This window comes from Physella acuta, unplaced genomic scaffold (genome assembly GCF_028476545.2).
Source record: "Physella acuta isolate Inbredline_101_S28 unplaced genomic scaffold, ASM2847654v3 ptg001046l, whole genome shotgun sequence".
In the NCBI taxonomy this organism is placed as follows: Eukaryota; Metazoa; Mollusca; class Gastropoda; family Physidae; genus Physella; species Physella acuta.
In genome coordinates this window covers 228,952-250,319 of record NW_026732563.1, presented here as the reverse complement: position 1 = coordinate 250,319, position 21,368 = coordinate 228,952, and the positions used below count along the sequence as shown (strand labels likewise).

The following is a 21,368-nucleotide window of genomic DNA, read 5'->3' as shown; positions in this document are numbered from 1 at the left end:
CGCGAAGTGAAGCGAACGATCCCACTTCGCGACAGGCTTAGGGGCAGATAATTTAGTTTTAACCGACTTTAAAGTTACAGGAGATAACTATTACCACTGGTGGCCAGTTTGGGGGAGACGATATGGTCGAGTGGTTGGGCACACGATTGCTATCCCACTCGACACGGGTTCAAATCTATGTGTTCTAGTCAGTAACGTATTCACACAACGTGTTTTTTACGAGTTGTCTTTTTACGAGTTGTCTTTTTACGAGTTGTCTTCGTTTACCCAAAAAAAAGTGAAAAGATAAAATCGATAGCAAGATTTTAATGCAAACAAACAGACAAAGACTAAAAAGTAGAAAATAATAATCATTTAAAAAGTTTTAAAAAACCCACGTTTTCTGCTTGAACTAAAAAGTAGAAAATAAATGCTATACATCACAATAATGCAAGCGATCACTCTACTATAAGCGATCAAAAACGTGGGGCGCCGTGATTTTCTTAAAGTTTCTAATACTGTTGACTCTCTACAAGCTCCCTAATAAAAGTCAATAGTATTATCTAATCAATAGTAATATAACTTTTACTTCGGCGCCCCACGTTTTTGATCGCTTATAGTAGAGTGATCGCTTGCATTATTGTGATGTATAGCATTTATTTTCTACTTTTTAGTTCAATCAGAAAACGTGGGGTTTTTTTTTTAACTTTTTTAATGATTATTATTTTTCATTAAGCTAGCATACATCTTGTAGTTTATTATTATCATTGTCAGGATTTGTTGGTTTTTTTTAAAAAGATAACAATAGCGGGGTTAATTTTTTTTTTTTTTTTAACCGATTTATTAAAAATATTCACATTTGGTTTGAAAAATACTAACCGGCAAGTACGAGAACTAGAAGTTGGTGACCTACTTACAAGCTATAATATAAGAACGAATAAAGATAATTTTCAAATTAAATTATTACTTTTCTATTTCGTCCAGGGTATGCGGCGGGGGGGGGGGGGGCTGATAGAAGAGATTCTAGAGATGGCTAAACACATCAGTTCATAGCTATAGGACTAGTCTGCTCTAGATGTAGTTGATTAGGATTTTTTTTCTCTACTTTTCTCGTCATATGAAGGGATGATAGGTCAACACTGTGCCCAACCATCTTCAATTTCTAATTATTTATATAAAAGCTCATTATTACTAATATCTTTACAGATATTAATATATTTTCTACTTTTTAGTGCGTTATTACATAAACGCTTCTTATTAAACGTTTTAATGCGTTTTTACAAGCTTGAACGTTTATCTGTCTGTCGTCATATATCAAAACTGCCGGGCGAAATTTTGAGTACTTTCAACTAACCGATTCGTTTCAAACTTGGCACGCCGCTCAAGACCCAATGACAATGCAATCAGGCATCAAATTTAACTTGATTGGATGCCTAATTAGATTTTTTATGAATTTATTAAACTGCTAAATAAAGTAGGGGGACCTACTATTTACCGGACAAATATACGCGCATTTTCATGTTTAATTGGTACGCAGAAGATTTTACTCATAAAACTCTATTAAAGTTATTAAAAGAAGAATCAATGATTATGTGAACAATATGTTACTTTTTGGACTGTGAGTCCTCCACAAAAGGTAGTTTTTTTCAATATGACCGTTGTTGCCATGGCAAACAAATTTTCAAAAGAGACCCTAATGCATGCAAATATTTTCCCTTAATTGCCCTCACGCAAATCAATTACAAAAGTCTTATTGATTAGGAAGTTGTTGTTTTTTATTTCCGGAGCCTCTTCTTATTAAAAGCTTGCTAATATAAATCTTTTTATATTTGCTTTGTTTGTTCGACACCACCTAAGACTAAAAATATTTGCTTTAAAACCCGATCAGTAGTTTGCGATCTCTTGAAGACTTTTTTTCTAACCCTTCTAATTCCGTGATCGACTCTCGTGCAAGAAATCTACCAGCCGTGACCTAAAAGTCATGGTCGTCGACTTGCAACCGTTAGTACTCAATCTTGTTATCTCCTCTTTTTTTTCGAGTGTATATTCTTTTAAGTAATCAAATGTGTAGTTCTTTATCAACTTTTCAGCTATTTCCGGTAACCGGAAGTGGAACTTATTTTACTTTCGGTATTTTAAAAGCCTATAACTTGAGTACTGTTTATGATATATAGTCGAAATTACACAAGTAAGTAAAAGATCTAATTCTCTGTTTTCTGTCAGATTTAGAATTCGCTGTTCACTTGGTGTCAAATTCTTTTTTTCTACGAGATTTTATTCTATTTTTACAAGCTTTTATTTAACTCACTTCCTCGTCAGTCTGTCTGTCCAGATCGAAAAGGCCTGCGAAATTGCAGGCACTCCTAACTGACAGATACGGTTCGTAATTGGTACGTTGGTCAAGACAAGAAGACAATACATCATGACATTCAATTTGACTTAATTTTTTATGAATTAATTAAAGTTTTGACCATATTAGTAGGCAGCCCTATCCAACTACTCCACACGCGTCATCGCGTTCAATAGCGCGTCATCACGTTAAACAGGTGCTCAATGGTTTTTAGTCATGTAACTCTATTGTAAATAAAACATGTAAAGTACTGGATAAAAAATTCATAAATAAACTTTTTTATAACAAGCTTTTATGTAATAATGCACTAAAAGTAGAAAATAAATTATACACTACTATTTAAATAATTATAAGAAAAGCGTGGGTCTTTTCTCAAATATTAGTAAATGTATCCAATAGGTACTAAAGTGACCCACGCTTTTCTTTATAGTTATTTAAATAGTAGAGTATAATTTATTTTCTACAGTCATTATTACATAAAAGCTTGTTATTAAAACGTTTTTTATGAATTTTTTTTACAAGCTTTTATTTAACTCACTTCCTCTATCGTCAGTCTAGATCGAAACGCCCGAGCGAAATTGCAGGCACTTCTAACTGGCAGATACGGTCCGTAGTTGGTACGTGAGTCAAGACACGAAGACAATGCAACATAACATTACATTTGACTTAATTGGTTGCCTGATTAATTTTTTATGAATTAATTAAAATTGTGTCCAAATTAGTAGACTGTCTCATTAAACTATTCCGCACCATTATACACGCGTCATCACGTTCATTATGCGTGCAACGGTTTTTAGTCACGAAACTCTATTGTAAATTATTTTTAAAATTTAGAGTACTGAAAAAAAAATCATAAAAAATTTCATAAAAAACGTTTTAATAACATGCTTTTATGTATTAATGCACTAAAAAGTAGAAAATAAATTATAGACTACTATTTAAATAACTATAAAGAAATAGTAGTATATAATTTATTTTCTACTTTTTAGTGCATTAATACATAAAAGCTTGTTATTAAAACGTTTTTTATTAAATTTGTTTTTAGTACATACATGTTTTTATTTACAATAGAGCTTCATGACTAAAAACCATTGCGCGCCTATTGAACGTAATGGCGCAGCTATTGAACGTGATGACGCGTGTGGTGTGGTTGGATAGACATGCCTACTAATTTGGTCAAAATTTTAATTAATTCATAAAAAATTAATTAGGCATCCAATTTAGTCAAATTTAATTTCAGATCCCGTTGTCTTCATGTCTTGACCCACGTGCCAACTGTGAACCGTATCGGTCAAGTAGAAGTGTCCGAATTTTCACTCCTGCGTTCCCCCCCCCCCCCCCCCCGAAAAACGTCCACCACCACCCCCCCCCCCCCCAATAAAATATAATTTATATATAAATATACACAAATTTTAAGTGCCACCGCATCCCCCCCCCCAGAGAAAAAAAATCTGATAGAAACACTGTCGGTGGCCTACAACACACTCGAGGTCCATGTTTTCTCTCAAATTATTCTTCACGTATTCGATATCTATGGTTGAGCCCAGGTGACCTTATCAAATTCGCCATCTTCACCACAGGATTCAGTACACTGCTAATGTCCATATATTTAGCACGCAAAGCTTGCTAATGAATAATAGAGATCAGGAGCATTGGTTGCAGAATATTGTTCTCATTCGCTTGTCCAACCAAGCCTTTCTTTATGCTACTAGTGTACTTTTCCACATCAACAGTCAGGTAACTGAGGTTAGTCCAGTCGAAGTTATAATCAGCAATTTTTTTCTTTAACTCGTTGAATATATGCTCTCCGGTAACAGTGCCTTACATATTATGTAGGGAAGCCAGCTCTTGTGTTATGTTCATGTCTTCATTCACACCCCTAATGAACACAAGCAGTTGAGAGGTGAAACAGCTGTCCAGCGACTCATCCATTGCAATTAAAAAATAGTGAAACGTGCTTGCATTTTTCGCTATTTGAGTCACGATGTTTTCACCAATGTCTGCAACACGGTGGGCAAATGTATACCCAAAGCTACATTTTCAAACTGTTTTGAATTTTCTGGGCAAAGTTCCTCAGCCACCTCTAACAGACATTTTTTCCATGGACAAAAGGATCTCCGCGAGCCGGTTGAGAGTACATTGTAACCCTCATCCGACCCGCGGGCCGTAGTTTGGAGACCCCCGATCTAGACTGTCGACAGACTGACGACTGACGACAGTTAAAAACGTTTTAATTACAAGCTTTTATGTAATAATGCACTAAAAGGTAGAAATAAATTATTCACTTTAGTAAAAAAATTGGATATTTTTACTAATATTTAGGAAGAGACCCTCGCTTTTCTTTATAGGAGCGCATAATTTATTTTCTACTTTTTAGTGCTTTGTTACATAAAAGCTTGTTATTAAAACGTTTTTTATGATTTTTTAAAAAAAGTTTAAGTATGTAAAAATTTATTGAGAATAATGTCTATGGACGTTTACTAAAGTCAAATCAGGGAGAAAAATTGTAGACATTTTAATACCCTTGAAACTTTTTTTTAAACGAAATTTTAAATAGTGTAGAACTGAAAACAGAATAAATTAAAAACTATAATATGTTTTATTTATTTTATTTATATTATTTTTTTTGATTATTTTTTTTTTATTTTTTTTTTAAATGTGAAGAGTCCTGGTCTTATAAAACGCCAATAAGCAGTGAATGTAATCAAAGGTACATAGACCATACATAGGCAGAACCAAATATGACCTTAAATATTTCTTTCCTCGTAGTTGACTGGTCCGATGTCAGTAACAAACGAGTGATATTATTTCCTTATAATATACGAAACAGCTGCTCACGTTACGTTCACTCAAGTCAGACACACCGAAAAAGATAGAAGCTGTTGAATCAATGTCAATAATCACTCAGATCCGAAACAATCACTAATAAATACACGAAAATCCTACTTTTATACAGAATCTAGTAAGACTTAATTAGAACACTTATAATATACGTATTTGTACTGAATGAAAACACTATTAAATTGGTCACGGAAATCGTTAGGTAAAACGAGGGATTCGTTCCGGATGTGAAAAATTGGAAATCTTCTTTCACCTCGACACACTCGTTAGCCTTGCAGTAGCCCAGCAGACAAGGGTAGCCCTCTTGGTATGGTCCGCCCATGACCTTACACTCCCCGTCCCCCAGGACATCCCGGCAACAGTGCATGCACATATCTCTAGTGTTGGAATCGCACGAGCACGTCTCCAGGTGAGCCTGCGGGTTAGAATTCAGGCTTTGAATTTCACAGAAGCATTGGCATCTGCCGAACCAACATCGGCCTTGGTCCTCGCACGTCGAGTTGTTCGGTAGAATCTTGGGTGGGTCGCATTTGTCGAAGCTGTTACCAGAGCAAAACGGTTCTTCGTGGCAAGGCGGCGTCACTATACCCAAACACGGCTGCGTACTAGGCGCCGTGAGACACTTTTCATTGCAGCATGGGTGGTTGATGGGCGAACAAATGGCGTTCTCTTGAAACCGACACGACTGATCACAGCATGGGTCAATTTGAATGTCCCCTTTGTCACAATCTTCCCCTTCATCGACTATACCGTTGCCACAGTATTTTGCTATCATGTCTACTGGCTTGAAGCATTTATTAGCTTTATACTGCAATAAAACATAAAGTTGATTTTTTTTTTCAATTAATAAAATCAATAACCCTTAAAATTATTGGGAAATCTGCATGAAATTTCTACTTAGGTGTGGTGATGTGACTCCAGTGTGTTAAAACGTGTTGTCATCCCCTCCAAAAGTATTTTCTAATATTATAAGCAATAAAACCTCCTCTTACAGACAGTGTCAACCTTCGCCTAAATATTTTTTTTCTTTTAAAGGTAATTAAATTAAAAGGAAAAGGGGACTTTCACATTTAAAAAAATGTTTTTTTTTAATGTTTTGGGGTCACCCATTTAAAAAGGCTTCACTCGCTGCGATCCTAACATCCCTACTCCGTTTTAAGACGCTGCAGTTTTAAAGTATATTTCAAAGGCAAAAGACATGATCATTGTAATAATTTGTGTCCGTCTGCAAAAAAAAACGCAGTTTTGCCGAAAAAACAAAATTTATCCTCAATGAGATTGTGTGCACCTTAAAAATATTTTTATACTTTTTACACACACAAAAACGAAACAATGCTTATTTTTAATTAATACATCGATCATTACCGATAGCACATTGCTCATTGCCTGTATGGAACACTCAGAAAAAGTCGCGGAATTTCGGTCATTTCCAGCGCCCGCACTCGGCCACATAAGAAACTTCCCTCCATTGCTGCTGCTTGGGCTACAGTCTGAATTAGTGGAAGGATCGTGAAAACTGCCCCAGTTGTGTCCGATCTCGTGGGCCACTACTAAAGCATATCTCTGGAAGTGAATTTCGTATATTGTAAAGGTAAGTATTGTCTATAAGTACGTACATGGACAGCGTGGTCGGATGTAGAGTGTTTGGCCGCTAGTCTCGAGTTCGTATTTCGGTCAACCAAGCTCTGATGAGTACCAGACCTACGGTGTGCTGACCGCAAAGTTCAAACTTAATTTCGGCTTCATTGTTACAATTTCATACGCTGCCCTTACATAATTAGATACATGATTCATGTTTTATTTTAAACTGCGTCTGCACTTTAAGCATGTTACTTTACTTACTTTTAGAGAAAGAATAATCTCACTGCCGCCTTTAAAGGTGCTGTATCCGATGTTTCTTGATTGGGCATCACTTACTGAACAAATCCCATTACACCAGTCATGTGTAAGGTCTTTAGCTATGGTGGCTAAACCTAGAATACCTTCCAGATACCTTTGCGTCGTCAGATGCCCAATGCAGTAATCAATAAAAATACTTTGAAACGACATCAGGTAAATCAAGTTTTGCGCATTCAGTTCAATATTTGGTTGATTATAGTGCTGGGAGCTTGAGATGGTAAAGTTTGTATGGATGAGAAACTTGCGCACCGATAAAGTTAATCTTGGGAGATCTATAAAGACTGTAGTATTGAAGATCCGGTTTGCGATTTGGTATACAGAGACCATGATGCCTATCATTCTTGGAACGTTGTTCTCCCCAACACCGCGAAATGCCAAGTAGTCTACGACTGCTAAAACCTCACAGCTCAAAGCTGTTTCAGAATCGGATCCTGTAAACCTTGACTTTATCTTCTTCTGAGAGTTTCGAGCATTTTTTATATTTTTTGACAAGAAATGTCGCTTCAGTCTGGTATTGTTTGAGCTGTGTTGGGTCGGGAAGGAAAAATCACGACAAAATGGATGCATGGAGTCCCCCTTGGTTGTATTCATATCCTCTCGTAGACCGAGATTGCTAAACAAAACCACTAACTGGGAATTTGCCTTGGGTTCATGAAGGCCTAGCGGCTCAATACTGTAGGTTATTTCTTTAGTGAATATCCGAGCAATCCAAATACCGTCAGCAAAAGCTGCGTCTACGACCGCTTCTGGGTCAGGGTGAAGAAATCCGTGGTAAAAATTGTTTTTGTCCACAGGGTGGGGGGTATGCACGCCTTTGGAATCTTCCAGACTGACAGAGAATTGTGGATGTAGAACAGGTGAGCCAGGTGTCAAATGCAGGGCAAAAGACCGACCCAAACCGGAAAACGTAACTATTTTTAAAATTTTCCCGTTGCTATTTCTGTCTCTTTTAGAACGGACTTGGAACATATCCGGACTTAAAATAGAAAACGTTTTGAATTTTGATTGCAGAAATGAATTAGTCGAATGGTACAAGTTGATATGGAAAGAAATAAAGAAGATTATATTTCCATTTATATTCATTAGTAACACAGGGGTCTTTGACATGCAGCGCAATGCCAACTCTGGAGAAAAATTAATGGATGTTATGTATTTAACTTCTTTAAAATATAAACCTAATCAAACACCGTGCACAGTTTACTGTTAAAAGACTGCTCGCAATAAAATACATCGTAGATAAAGATATCTATTTTCTTTTTTGGATCCATAGGACCTGACAAAAATAATTTCTAGTTATTATATTGTTAATATTTTTGATACTTTAATTGGCTACATAATCTAGGCTACTGCTATTTTGTTTGTTTGTTTTTAGTAATTAGAAAGTAATTAGAAAGTAAATTACAAAGCTTATTTTCAATTTTTCTAAATCTTAAATTATTTTATTTTTACTTAACCACTTCTTAGCCGGTCTAACCCATTTTATGCAATTTATAATAAACAAATTTTAAACTCTTTTTAAAGTTATATTTTATAAGCCTACAATTAAATATATCCTACAAACGTAGAGATGTTGAAAAATAAAAAATTTAGTATCTGCCATAATGACGGAATTTAGACATGAAAAGGTAAGAAAGAAAAAACAATGTTGATTCAATATTGCACTAAAACCATTACTATGTTTACTTTTCTTTCTATTCTACTATTAAATTGGTTAATAACTGGCGTTTGTATTAAAATCATTCCTATTTTTACTTTTCTTCCTACTCTTAAATGGGTTTATAAATGGCGTTTGTATTAAAATCACTACTATTTTTACGTTTCTTTCGATTCTACTCTTAAATGGCTTTATAACTGGAGTTTTATATTAAAATCATTATTATTTTTATGTTTATTCTTACCCTTAAATGGGTTTATTAATGGCTGTTTTTTTTTTAAATTCTCACATACATCTCGGTTTAGGTTTTTCCATGGGGTTTTTGCTAGTAAACATTTTTGTTTTTTTTTTTGTTTTGTAGTACAAATTTTAAACACCGTTTTATTCGTTTTTAGAAGAGATGTATATTTTAAACATCGAGTCTATTTTTCCATGAAATTGCAAGAATATCTATTTAGGTATTAAATTAGTTAATACAAGTTGTTCTTTTTTTAAATTGTTATAAAGAATATGGATATAAATACTTGGTAGGACATGTAGGTACTAGTCTGGGGACTTAAAGTTAATTGGGTTTTAAGGGTCTGATAGCCAATGAAATGATAGTGATAGTATTAGTTCTCAAATGTAAAACTACTTCTGTCATGGAATATCTGCGTCATAAGGGAGACATTTTTACATAGTGATACAAAAGAATTTTTTTTTGTTTAAGGTATTTTATTAAATAAGATTATAGTACGCTATAAATGAAAGGATTTGACGTCATTCTTAAATTATTATATACTTGATTTTGCATGCAATTTAATTTTAAGTAACGCAATGTAGATCTAGATTATCTAGATTTCTAGATCTAGATTGAAACGGAATCACTTCAGTCTATAAAGATAATTGTTTATGGCATTATGTTTTTACACTTATAATCAGTCAAAATAAATGTACACTATATTCTAAATATAACAATAAATGTATATGTTAATTTCTTACATTTATGTGAGTTTCTTCAGTAATTATTGCTAAATTGTGTATTGAAAGATTCATCTGTCAAGATGGATTATCCGACTTTTTAAATTCTCTTTTCCGCTTCGTTCTTTATTGTTAAAACTTTGGACGCACCACTTTGCACCATCACATGCAAAGTTTTGTTTTTTTTGGTGACACGTGTAGCTATTTTTTAAAAATTAAAATAACTTATTAAAAATCAATTTTAAAAAACGTTTTAATAACAAGCTTTTAGATAAGCATGCACTAAAATTAGAAAATAAAAAATCTCCTTAAAATATAATTATGAACTACTATTTACAAAACAAAAATGAAAAGCGTGGGTCGCTAAAAATGTCTTAAATACTTTTACTAGAGTTTAAAATCGACACATGCTTTTCTTTTTAGTTACGTAATTATTAGTACAATATTATATTTAAAGAAAATCATCTATTTCCTGCTTTTTAGTGCATGATTATATAAAAAGCGTGTTATTAAAACATTTTTTCAAGATTCTACTTAACTTGCTTCCTCTGCCTGTCTTTCAGTCTCTCTGCCACTCTTCCTTGATCGATAAGGGCAAGCAAAATTACGGGAACATCTAACCGATCCATTTCTTTGAAATTCAACACGTGGGTCAAGACATGAAGGCAATCTGACATCAAATTTGACTTAATTGGATGACTAATTAGTATTTTTATGAATTAATTAAAAAATTTCTGAAAGTACAAGTTGTAGAGTGTCTTCCACTACTATTCCGCACTTATTAATGGCGCATTATTAGGTTCATTTGGTGCGCAATAGTTTTTAGTCAAGCAAATTTATTGTAAATAAAAAATTTGAAGTACTGAAAAAAATTGCATAAAAAACATTTTAATATAAAGCTTTTAAAATAACAAGTTTGTTTACTTTCTCGTATATACGAAGCATAGAGAAAGTCTTGTAATCGTGCAAAAAAAAATCGAGATTTTTACAAATCTCGACGTTTTACACCTCACTGATACGGAAAAACATAATTTTGCAATCTTGTCCGTATGTCTGTGTGTCTGTCTGTGTGTCTGTCTGTCTGTCTGTCTGTCTGTGTGTAAACACGATAACTTGAGTACCGTTACAGCTAGGTTGATGAAATTTCATATATAAGTATTTTATCAAAATCGTAGATCCGTATCAACTTTTGAGCGATTTCCGATAACCGGAAGTGGTACTTTTCCTACTTTGAATCTTTCAAAAGCCTATAACTTGAGTACTATTTCAGATAGATAAATGAAATTTCGCGTGTAAGTAAAAGATCTAACTCTCTACCTTCAGTTAAATCTTGAGTAATTTCCGTTGACCGGAAGTACTAATTTACGCTACTTCCGATTTCTCAAAAAACTAATGTAAATTTTAAAAGTACTAATAATATTGCGCACTATTATGCGCTTTTTTATTTGGCGTTCACTTGGTGTGCAATTAATTTGTCTACGAGATTTTATTCTATTTTTAAAACTTTAAGTATTTAAAATGGATTAAAAATCATGTCTATAGCCCGAGTTCCCATCCCCTGTTATTTTATATAAGAATATTCGAGAAAGTTTAGGGGAGATCACTCCCGGTTTATTATAACACGCTTTTGTGTAATAATGCACTAAAAAGGAGATAATATATGATTTTCTATTTAGGGAGGTTATGCTATGTGGTATAGAGTGATATGTCGTGTTGTTAGTGGACAGGGGGTGTGGGACGGGTGGTGTGGGATTAGAGTCATTATGTAAACAAGCTAACATGTCAGCGTTAACATTTAAATTAAGAAATGGCTATAAATTGCTGGAGCGAAGCCTAGCCATTACGGCTAGTATTGTTTAAAAAGTGAACGATGATGTACATAAATTTTATACGTTATCTAAGTAACAGCAAAAGTTTGACTTTCTAATTGAATTTACCTTTATCTTCACTCCTTTGAATGGTGTCATCTGGTGTGACGTTTACCCCCGCCCCTACGTTTTAAGGCTGAAGACTGAGAATTTCACCGACTGTACATGTTATTAAATACATGGATTTCTATCTATGCACCTTGTTATGGTTATGGGTCTACTACTCACCACAACTAAGTATACACACCACAATACAACCAACTGTACTAAATAACCTAACTCAATACTTCTGGCTCATCAACCAACAACAAAAATGTAACTAGATGTTTTTATTGCTGTATAAGATTTCTTTAATAAAGGCAAATATGACAAACTGCACGGAAGTCTGTTTTAATGAATTTTTTTGCAGTCCACTAATTCCGAGGATCAACATAAATTTATTTTCACACAAATAATTTTTAAGTCCAAACATTTTCCTAACTCATATCAGGGATTTTAAAAAATGTGGAAATTAATAATTTTTTAACGCATTAAACTAAAAGAAAAAGAGATGTGTATGTAACTTTAAACTTAAACAAAATGGGAAAAAAAAGGTTTTTTGTTGTTGTATTTTTTTGTGTGTGAAGGGTCCATAGCTAATGCAAGGACGTTGTGCCATGACCTTAGTCCCACATACAGTGACTATAGATAATATACAATGTGACCTTAAGCCGTGAAAAGAATTCCGGTCCGATAGTGTTTGGATATAAGAATTAGTTGTTCATATGTCAAGTTCACTCAGGTCAGACCCACTTATTATTTACAATAAAGATGGCGGATTTGTATCCATTCTATTGATCATTAAGATTCGATATAATCACTGATTAAAACTAAAAACCTGAGTTTCTCAAACAGGTACTAGTATGTCCTCAAAAGGACACATGCAATAGACGTATGTATACCACAACACTAATAGATTGGTCAGGGAAATCGTTGGGTAAAACAAGGAATTCGCTCCGGATGTGGAAAATTGGAAATCTTCTTTCACCTCGACACACTCGTTAGCCTTGCAGTAGCCCAGCAGACAAGGGTAGCCCTCTTGGTATGGTCCGCCCATGACCTTACACTCCCCGTCCCCCAGGACATCCCGGCAACAGTGCATGCACATATCTCTAGTGTTGGAATCGCACGAGCACGTCTCCAGATGAGCCGGCGGGTTGGAATTCAGGCTTTGAATTTCACAGTAGCTCTGGCATCTGCCGAACCAACATCGGCCTTGGTCCTCGCATGTCGAGTTGTTTGGTAGAATCTTGGGTGGGTCGCATTTGTCGAAGCTGTTACCAGAGCAAAACGGTTCTTCGTGGCAAGGCGGCGTCACTATACCCAAACACGGCTGCGTACTAGGCGCCGTGAGACATTTATCATTGCAGCACGGGTGGTTGATGGGCGAACAAATGGCGTTCTCTTGAAACCGACACGACTGATCACAGCATGGGTCAATATGAATGTCCCCTTTGTCACAATCTTCCCCTTTGTCGACTATACCGTTGCCACAGTAGTTTTCTACCCTGTCTATTGGCTTGAAGCATCTATTAGCTTTAAACTGCAATAAAAAGGAAAGTTGAATTTTTCATTGAATGAAATCAGTAAACTTAAAAGTATGTACTATTACTAGGGGCAATATCACCGGCCCCAGATTGTGTCAACCTCCGCTTAAATACCTACTAGACTACCCGTCATCCCTTGGATAACTGTGGGTTTCGGGGTCATCCATAAAAAACATCACTTCTGTCACTTAACGTCACAAAAAACCAGACCCCACATTCAAAAAGATGTTTTTTATCTTTTAAAAACACCGATTTCGGACTATCCCTTCATATACTGACGTCACAGGTGACCTACTCAACTCTACTTCACCTGCCCAGTGTCCCGCCAAGTCTCAGACAACATGTTTTTATCGTTTAAAAACACCATTTCAGCCGAGCATGTCTCTGACCACAGTATCCCTTCATAGATCTAGATCTAGATGGATAAATCGCACAGATTTATATCATTGTATTTAAGGACTAAAAATGTATTATGATTATAAAATGGATTGTATTTTTATCTAATTAATCTTTGGTTTGTATCTAATTAATCTTTGGTTTGACTTAGATTCTAGATCTAGATCTATAAATAACTTTCTTGGCCACCTGATATTTAGATCTATAAAAAAATAGATAACTTTCTAGAGAAATTTATTGTAAAACTAAATGAAAAAGTCAGATGAAAATTTATATAAGTGTTGGAACGTAATAAAAACATAAAACGGACGTATTGTTAAAGTTATGGCCGACAGAAAATTAGCTTTAGAACGCGTTAAACTTTTGAATGGGCCACAAAGTCCATGATGGAAACCGCAATTTTATTGTACTAAAAAGTAAACAAATCATGTGACGTCACTATTTAGTCAAGGTAAAGCCATTGTTTGAAAAATTTAAAATTAATGTGGTTAATCTACCAATGAATAAATCAATAAATTAATTAACGTCTTTAAATAAATTTGTGATTAACAGTCTGTCTGAAAACAAAAAATTTTCTCTACCTACATACTATTTTACAGCTCTCCACATAGCGCAAATCCTCTACAGTAGTCAATCAGACAAACAAAAAAACAAACAAAAAAACAAATAAATATTCAAACATGTAAACAAACTTGAGTTTTAGTAGAATATATAGAAGATATCACTTTAAAAAGTAATTATTTTTCGCTTTGGTGTTAAACCCTTGTTTATTGCGGTCCGCACACCACGCATCCGCCGTAAAACGCTACTGTTTGAAAGTATCATTCGTAAAGGACATTGTCATTGTAATAGTTTGTGTCAAAATCGACAAGGAAAACGCACAGTTTTCGCCGACAGAGAAATATTAATTATCATGGACAGGGTGAAAATCTTCAAATTAAATAACTTGTACACTCAAATAAAACGTAACTGTTGTACTAAAATCTACACATCAAGCCATACCGATAGCACATTGCTCATTGCCTGTATGGAACACTCAGAAAAGGTCGCGGAATTTCGGTCATTTCCAGAGCCAGCACTATCCCACATAAGAAACTTCCCTCCATTGCTGCTGCTTGGGCTACAGACTGAATTAGTGGAAGGATCGTGAAAACTGCCCCAGTTGTGTCCGATCTCGTGGGCCACTACTAAAGCATATCTCTGGAAGCGAATTACGAAAATTGCTTTTACAAGAATGTTTATATATATATATATATATATATATATATATATATATATATATATATATATATATATATATATATATATATATATATATATGTTACGGTCAAAGCCCGAAGTGCGGCCAAAGCGCGGATTGGCCGGCCAATCCGCGCATTGGCCGGCTCTCTTGGCCAAAGCCCGAAGAACTTAGCACTAAGATCGCATTTCGTACATTGGCCGGCCAATGCGCGTACTGGCCAAAGTCCAAAGCGCTTAAACTTGACAGCGTATTTTGTACATTGGCCGGCCAATACGCGCACTGGCCGGGATGTCCTGGCCAATGTTCTATCTAGACTAAGTTGTGATCGCATTTTCATTATTCTGGGTTCGTTTTCATTGAGAGTAACGTATTGTTTAGCTCTTGTTTGTATAGCATTCTATATGCAAGGCGACATGGATTAAAAGGGCCGTCAGACCATGAGACAGACATAGCAGATGGCTGTCAAACGAAAACAATGTAAATCCATGTTAGTTTCCATATATGGGCTCTCGATAAAATAGTTACTGAGGAAGATCTTGAGAACATTGAACAAGAAATGGAGGTTGCCATAAATGCAACGACATCCTCAGCTAACTCATCTGCTGCCGTGGCGGAACGCCCAGACCAGTTGCGTGACAATAATGTGGCCAACAGATTCTATATAGTTTGTGAAAAACATTGTAGTGCAGCTCATTTTTTTGGATCCTGTGGCAACGATGTCCATGCTATTTGTGGAATACCCAATGAAGCAGACGAAGGGTACGGAGGGAACATTACCTGCAGATTGTGTCACAACTAACAAGACATCATGGAACACAGATCAGCAGCTCATACTGGCTTGCAAACTCAAGGTGCTAAGATGCTTAAAACATCAAATACAAAATTTAAAGATGGTGAAGTGGGTGACAATGTACGCATCCGTTTTCCAGATGTTGACAGAGGTCACGGTGATCCCCGAAGCGTGATTGCAGTTTTCATGAACGTCGAGGGCGGTTTCTACAAATTAGGAACGGAACATGGTGTTCTAAAAGAACTGTATGCTAGAAGTGAGTTTTCAATTCTTCACGAAAAACTGCTCTTATTGTCGTCAGTTGACACTGAGAAAAAATCACTACGAACCATCGCATCTTCACAATCATTGACTGGGGGCCAAGGCCAGTGTTCTTCCAGACTTTTTTCTCCGAGGGGGGGGGGGGGCACTTGAAATTTTCGGGGGGGGGGGGGCGGTAGACTTTCTTCGGGGGGGGGGGGCGGACACTGTTATAAGTATATATTTTCTATATAAATTATATATATATATATATATTTCATTTCATTCGCTGCAAGTGTTAAAATAACAAGCTGCTATGTAATTCTAAATGACATAAAAGTTCAACTTGTTGTAACAAATGATGATATTGATAGATTGAGACTATAGTACAATAAAAAATTTGAATGTTTCTGTCATTGACTTAATTTCATGATCCTTATGGCATAAAGAAAAACCAAAATCTGCTCATGATCTTCTAATTCAAGAGCTATTCAGACTTTGGTCGGTCCACCATGGCCAGTCTGCGGATTGGCCGGCCAAAGGCCGAAATCAAGCAAAGTTTCGGACTTTGACCGACCTATGGGAGGCGATATTGGCCAATGCGCGGATTGGCCGGCCAATCCTAGCATTGGCCGACTTCGGGCTTTGACCGTAATATATATATATATATATATATATATATATATATATATATATATATATATATATATATATATATATATATATATATATATATATATATATGTGTGTGTGTGTGTGTGTGTGTGTGTATGTGTGTGTGACTAGTGTTGTTACACAATCAGCGTATTTTTTTTACGGACAAGGTCAAGGCCAAACTAAACCGAGCTATTATGTAACTGTGATATAAACAGGTTGTTGTGACGTAGCTGATTTGACGAAAATAGAATTTGACTTGTTAACAAGACATGACACTTGTTGTAAACAAATAGTTTTGTAACCAACGCAGTTGTTTTATTTTCTACTTTTCAGTAGATGCTGCCACTGAAAATATTTGCTTTAAAACACTATCATTAGCTCGTTCACGACGAGAACCCCCCCCCCCCCTCCACCACCCTCCTTTCCCCAACCCCTACCCCTACTTATTGTAGGGAAATAAGTCACAGGAAAAAGGTCACAGGAAAAAAGTCACAGGAAAAAAGACACAAATATATATTTGCATGGAATTTGTTCATACTTTTATGAATTATATATTCAGAAAGTGCAAATTAACTTAGGATTAATTAAATATAATGTAATCTGTGTATTTTATATACGCATGGTAATTTTTACAATTCACTTAAAAATATTTAGTATAGAGTATGTAGATTTTAATTATGTTAAACTTAATATTAATAGCATTTAATAGAATGTTCCAACGTCCTCGGTTTTCATCGAGTTTTTTTTAAATAATAACATTAAATTACCGTAAAATGCTAAGTTCATTTGACTTGATGTATATAATCATTCATTGTACCCTAAATTTTCTCCCAACCCGACATTTCCCACTGGTGGTTTTGATCAATCCCCCAGCCCAGTTAAGGAAGAGGTGAATACTTCTTGCTAACATTCAGATAGTTACCCTTGAACTACCTAAGAATCCTAAACACTATTCTTATGTTAATTTAATTGAGGGTCGATCATCATTCCCAGTGAATATAAAAGTGAATATAAAATGTACATATATATATATATATAGATAGATAGATATACATATATATATATATATATATATATATATATATATATATATATATATATATATATATATATATATATATATATATATATATATATATACATGTCCATTGGTTTGTTTTGGGGCCGTGATTGTTTGTAACATGTTACTCAAAAGTTTACTTACATTTAGAGTAAGCAGAATCCCACCGTAGCCTACAAGGGTGCTGTATCCAATATTTCTTGAGTCGCCAGCACTCCCTGAACAGATCCCATTACACCAGTCATACGTGAGGTTTTCAGCTTGTGAGGCTAAACCTAGCAGGCCGTCTAAGAACCTTTGCGTCGTTAGATGCCCAATGCAGTATTCAATAAAAATATTTTGAAACGACATGGCGTATATCAACTTTTCCTTATTCAGCTCAATATTTGGTTGATTATAGTGCTGGGTACTTGAGATGGTAAAGTTTGTATGGATGAGAAACTTGCGCACCGATAAAGTTAATCTTGGGAGATCTATAAAGACTGTAGTATTGAAGATCCGGTTTGCGATTTGGTATACAGAGACCATGATACCTATAGATCGTGGAACGTTCTTTTCTCCAATACCACGAAATGCCAGGTAGTCTACGATAACTAGTATCTCGCATGCCAACGGTTTCTCAGAGTCGGATTTTTTAATCCTTGATAGTTGCTTCTTCTGAGATTCTCGGGCAATTCTGGTATTTTTTGACAAGAAATCTCGTTTCAGTTTTTCTGAAAGTCTGGAATTGTTTGAGCTGTGTTGGGTCGGGAAGAAAAAATCACGACAAAATGGATGCATGGAGTCCCCCTTGGTTGTATTCATATCCTCTCGTAGATCGAGATTGCTAAACAAAACCACTAACTGGGAATTTGCCTTAGGTTCATGAAAGCCTAGCGGCTCAATACTGTAGGTTATTTCATTAGTGAATATCCGAGCAATCCAAATACCGTCAGCAAAAACTGCGTCTACGACCGCCTCTGGGTCAGGGTGAAGAAATCCGTGGTAAAAATTATTTTTGTCCACAGGGTGGGGGGTTTGCACGCCTTCGGAATCTTCCAGACTGACAGAGAATTGTGGATGTAGAACAGGTGAGCCAGGTGTCAAATGCAGGGCAAAAGACCGACCCAGGCCGGAAAACGTAACAATTTTTAAAAATTTTCCGTTGCTATTTCTGTCTCTTTTAGAACGGACTTGGAACATATCCGGACTTAAAATAGAAAACGTTTTGAATTTTGATTGCAGAAATGAATTGGTCGAATGGTACAAGTTGATGTGGAGAGAAATAAAGAAGATTATATTTCCATTTATATTCATTATAACTCAGCGGTCTTTGACATGCAGCGCAATGCCAACTCTGGGGAGAAATCAGTAAATGTTATGTGTTTAACTTCTTTAAAATATGAACCTAATTAAACACCGTGCACAGTTTATTGTTAAAAGACTGTTCGCAATTATATACAACGTATATCTATTTTCTTTTTATATCCATAGTACCTGACAACGATAATTTCTGACACTAGGTTTCCATCTTTAATACCTTTGATACCTTAAATCAGGGGTCTCCAAACTACGGCACGCGGTCCGGATGCGGCCCGCGAGGTCCTCTTATCCGGCACGCGGAGATCTTTTTGTCCACGGAAAAAAAAACGTTTGTTGGGGATGGGTGAGGAACTTTGCCCAGAAAAATCAAAGACATGCCTGGAAGAAACTGGCCCCCGAACTGAAATTTGATAGTTAATGCGGCCCTCGGACTGAAAAGTTTGGAGACCCCTGCCTTAAATAGTTGCTTAATCTAACCTACGGCTGTTTTGTTTTTTATTTGTTTGTTTTTACTTTCTCGTATATATGAAGTATAGAGAAAGTCTTGTAATCGTGCAAAAAAAAAAACGAGATTTTTACAAATCTCGACGTTTTACACCTCACTGATACGGAAAAACATAATTTTGCAATCTTGTCCGTATGTCTGTGTGTCTGTCTGTCTGTGTGTGTGTGTGTCTCTGTGTGTAAACACGATAACTTGAGTCCGTTACAGCTAGGTTGATGAAATTTCATATATAAGTATTTTATCAAAATCGTAGGTCCGTATCAACTTTTGAGCGATTTCCGATAACCGGAAGTGGTACTTTTCCTACTTTGAATTTTTCAAAAGCCTATAACTTGAGTACTATTTAGGATAGATAAATGAAATTTCACGTGTAAGTAAAAGATCTACTTCTCTACCTTCTATCAAATTTTGAGTAATTTCCGTTGACCGGAAGTACTAATTTACGCTATTTCCTATTTCTCAAAAAAAAAAACGCATGTAAATTTATAAAGTACTAATAATATTGCGCACTATTATGCACATTTTGTTTTGGCGTTCGCTTGGTGCGCAATTCTTTTTTCTATGAGATTCTATTATATTTTTAAAAGTTTAAGTAATTAAAAATCATGTCTATATTCCAAGTTATATAAGAATATTCGAGAAAGTTTTGGGGAGATCGCTCCCGGTTTATTTTATATTGTTCTTTTGGGGGTGGGTTAGTTGTTTGTTTTTTTTTTTTTTGTTTTTTTCACCGTCAAGTGCAATTTTTTTTTATTTGTTCCTTTTCTGTTTTATCTTAACCTGCTATATGATCCTATTTGATTCACGTTTTAAAAGGAAATGAGACTGAAAATCCTTATCAACGAAAGGAAATTTATATAATTTATATAGAAAATATATACTTTTAACAGTGTCCGCCCCCCCCCCCCCCCCCCCCCCGAAGAAAGTCTACCACCACCCCCCGGAGAAAAAAGTCTGGAAGAAACACTGTCAACTATGGACAAAGCTCCTATGGTCTAAGGCCAACTACCGACAAACTCTCGCTGTTGACAAACATCAATGGACAAGTAGGCATAGGCCTACCTTTAGCCAAAGCCCCTGTGTTTACAGATCCTAAAACCATTTGCAAATATTGTTAATCTTCGCATAAAAGCTGATTTAAGAAAAATACATCCAATTTGTACGAAAGTAATTAGAAAGGACATTACAAATAATACAAAGGATTATGTTTACATTTTTTATTAATTAATTTTAAAATATTTTTTTCTAGGTAATTTTTTCTTACCCATTTTATAAATATAGCCTACAAACGTAGAGATCTTGAAAAATAAAAATTCTAGTATCTGCCATAATGACGGAATTTAGACATGAAAAGGTAAGAAAGAAAAAACAATGTTGATTCAATATTTAATGTTGAGTAAGGCAATGTAATCGGAATCACTTTAGTCTATAGATATTATTGTTGATTACATTCTGTTTTTACACTATTATAAGTGAAAATAAATGTACACTATATTCTAAATATAACAATAAAAGTATATGTTAATTTCTTACATTTTTGTGAGTTTCTTCAGTAATTATGGCTAAATTGTGTATTGAAAGCTTGATCTGTCAACATGGATTATCCGACTTTTTAAATTCTCTTTTCTGCTTCGTTCTTTATTGTTAAAACTTTGGTCGCACCACTTTGCACCATCACATGCAATGTTTTGTTTTTTGGTGACACGTGTAGCTATTTTTTAAAATCTAAAATAACTCATTAAAAAGCAATTTTAAAAACCGTTTTAATAACTAGCTTTTATAAAGTTATGCACTAAAAGTAGAAAGTAAATAATCTCCTTAAAATATAATTATAAACTACTATTTACAAAACCAAAATTAAAAAGCGTGTGTCGCTTAATTATGTATTAAATACTTTTAATAGAATTTAAGAAGCGACCCATGTTTTTCTTTTTAGATACATAAATAGTAAGTAGTACATTATTATATTTAAAGAAAGTCATTTACTTTCTGCTTTTTAGTGCATGATTATATAAAAAGCCTGTTATTAAAACGTTTT

At 35.0% G+C, this 21,368-nt stretch overlaps 2 protein-coding genes across 2 annotated transcripts; both read right to left on the bottom strand.

Moving 5' to 3' along the window:
* Positions 1-5,000: 5,000 nt before the first annotated feature.
* Positions 5,001-9,767, bottom strand: LOC131954991 (ADAM 17-like protease). The gene is made up of 4 exons (XM_059318863.1): positions 9,705-9,767; positions 7,013-8,193; positions 6,536-6,733; positions 5,001-5,978 (listed from the first exon to the last, which is right to left on the bottom strand). The coding sequence occupies exons 2-4, from the start codon at positions 8,174-8,176 to the stop codon at positions 5,289-5,291; spliced, it is 2,052 nt and encodes a 683-aa protein (XP_059174846.1). The 5' UTR covers positions 8,177-8,193; positions 9,705-9,767; the 3' UTR covers positions 5,001-5,288.
* A 2,124-nt stretch (positions 9,768-11,891) lies between these two features.
* On the bottom strand, positions 11,892-20,932 carry LOC131954990 (ADAM 17-like protease). Its single transcript, XM_059318861.1, has 4 exons — positions 20,864-20,932; positions 17,668-18,859; positions 14,536-14,733; positions 11,892-13,133 (listed from the first exon to the last, which is right to left on the bottom strand). Exons 2-4 carry the CDS (start codon positions 18,817-18,819, stop codon positions 12,438-12,440), a joined length of 2,046 nt encoding a protein of 681 aa, XP_059174844.1. The 5' UTR covers positions 18,820-18,859; positions 20,864-20,932; the 3' UTR covers positions 11,892-12,437.
* Between the last annotated feature and the right edge of the window lie 436 nt (positions 20,933-21,368).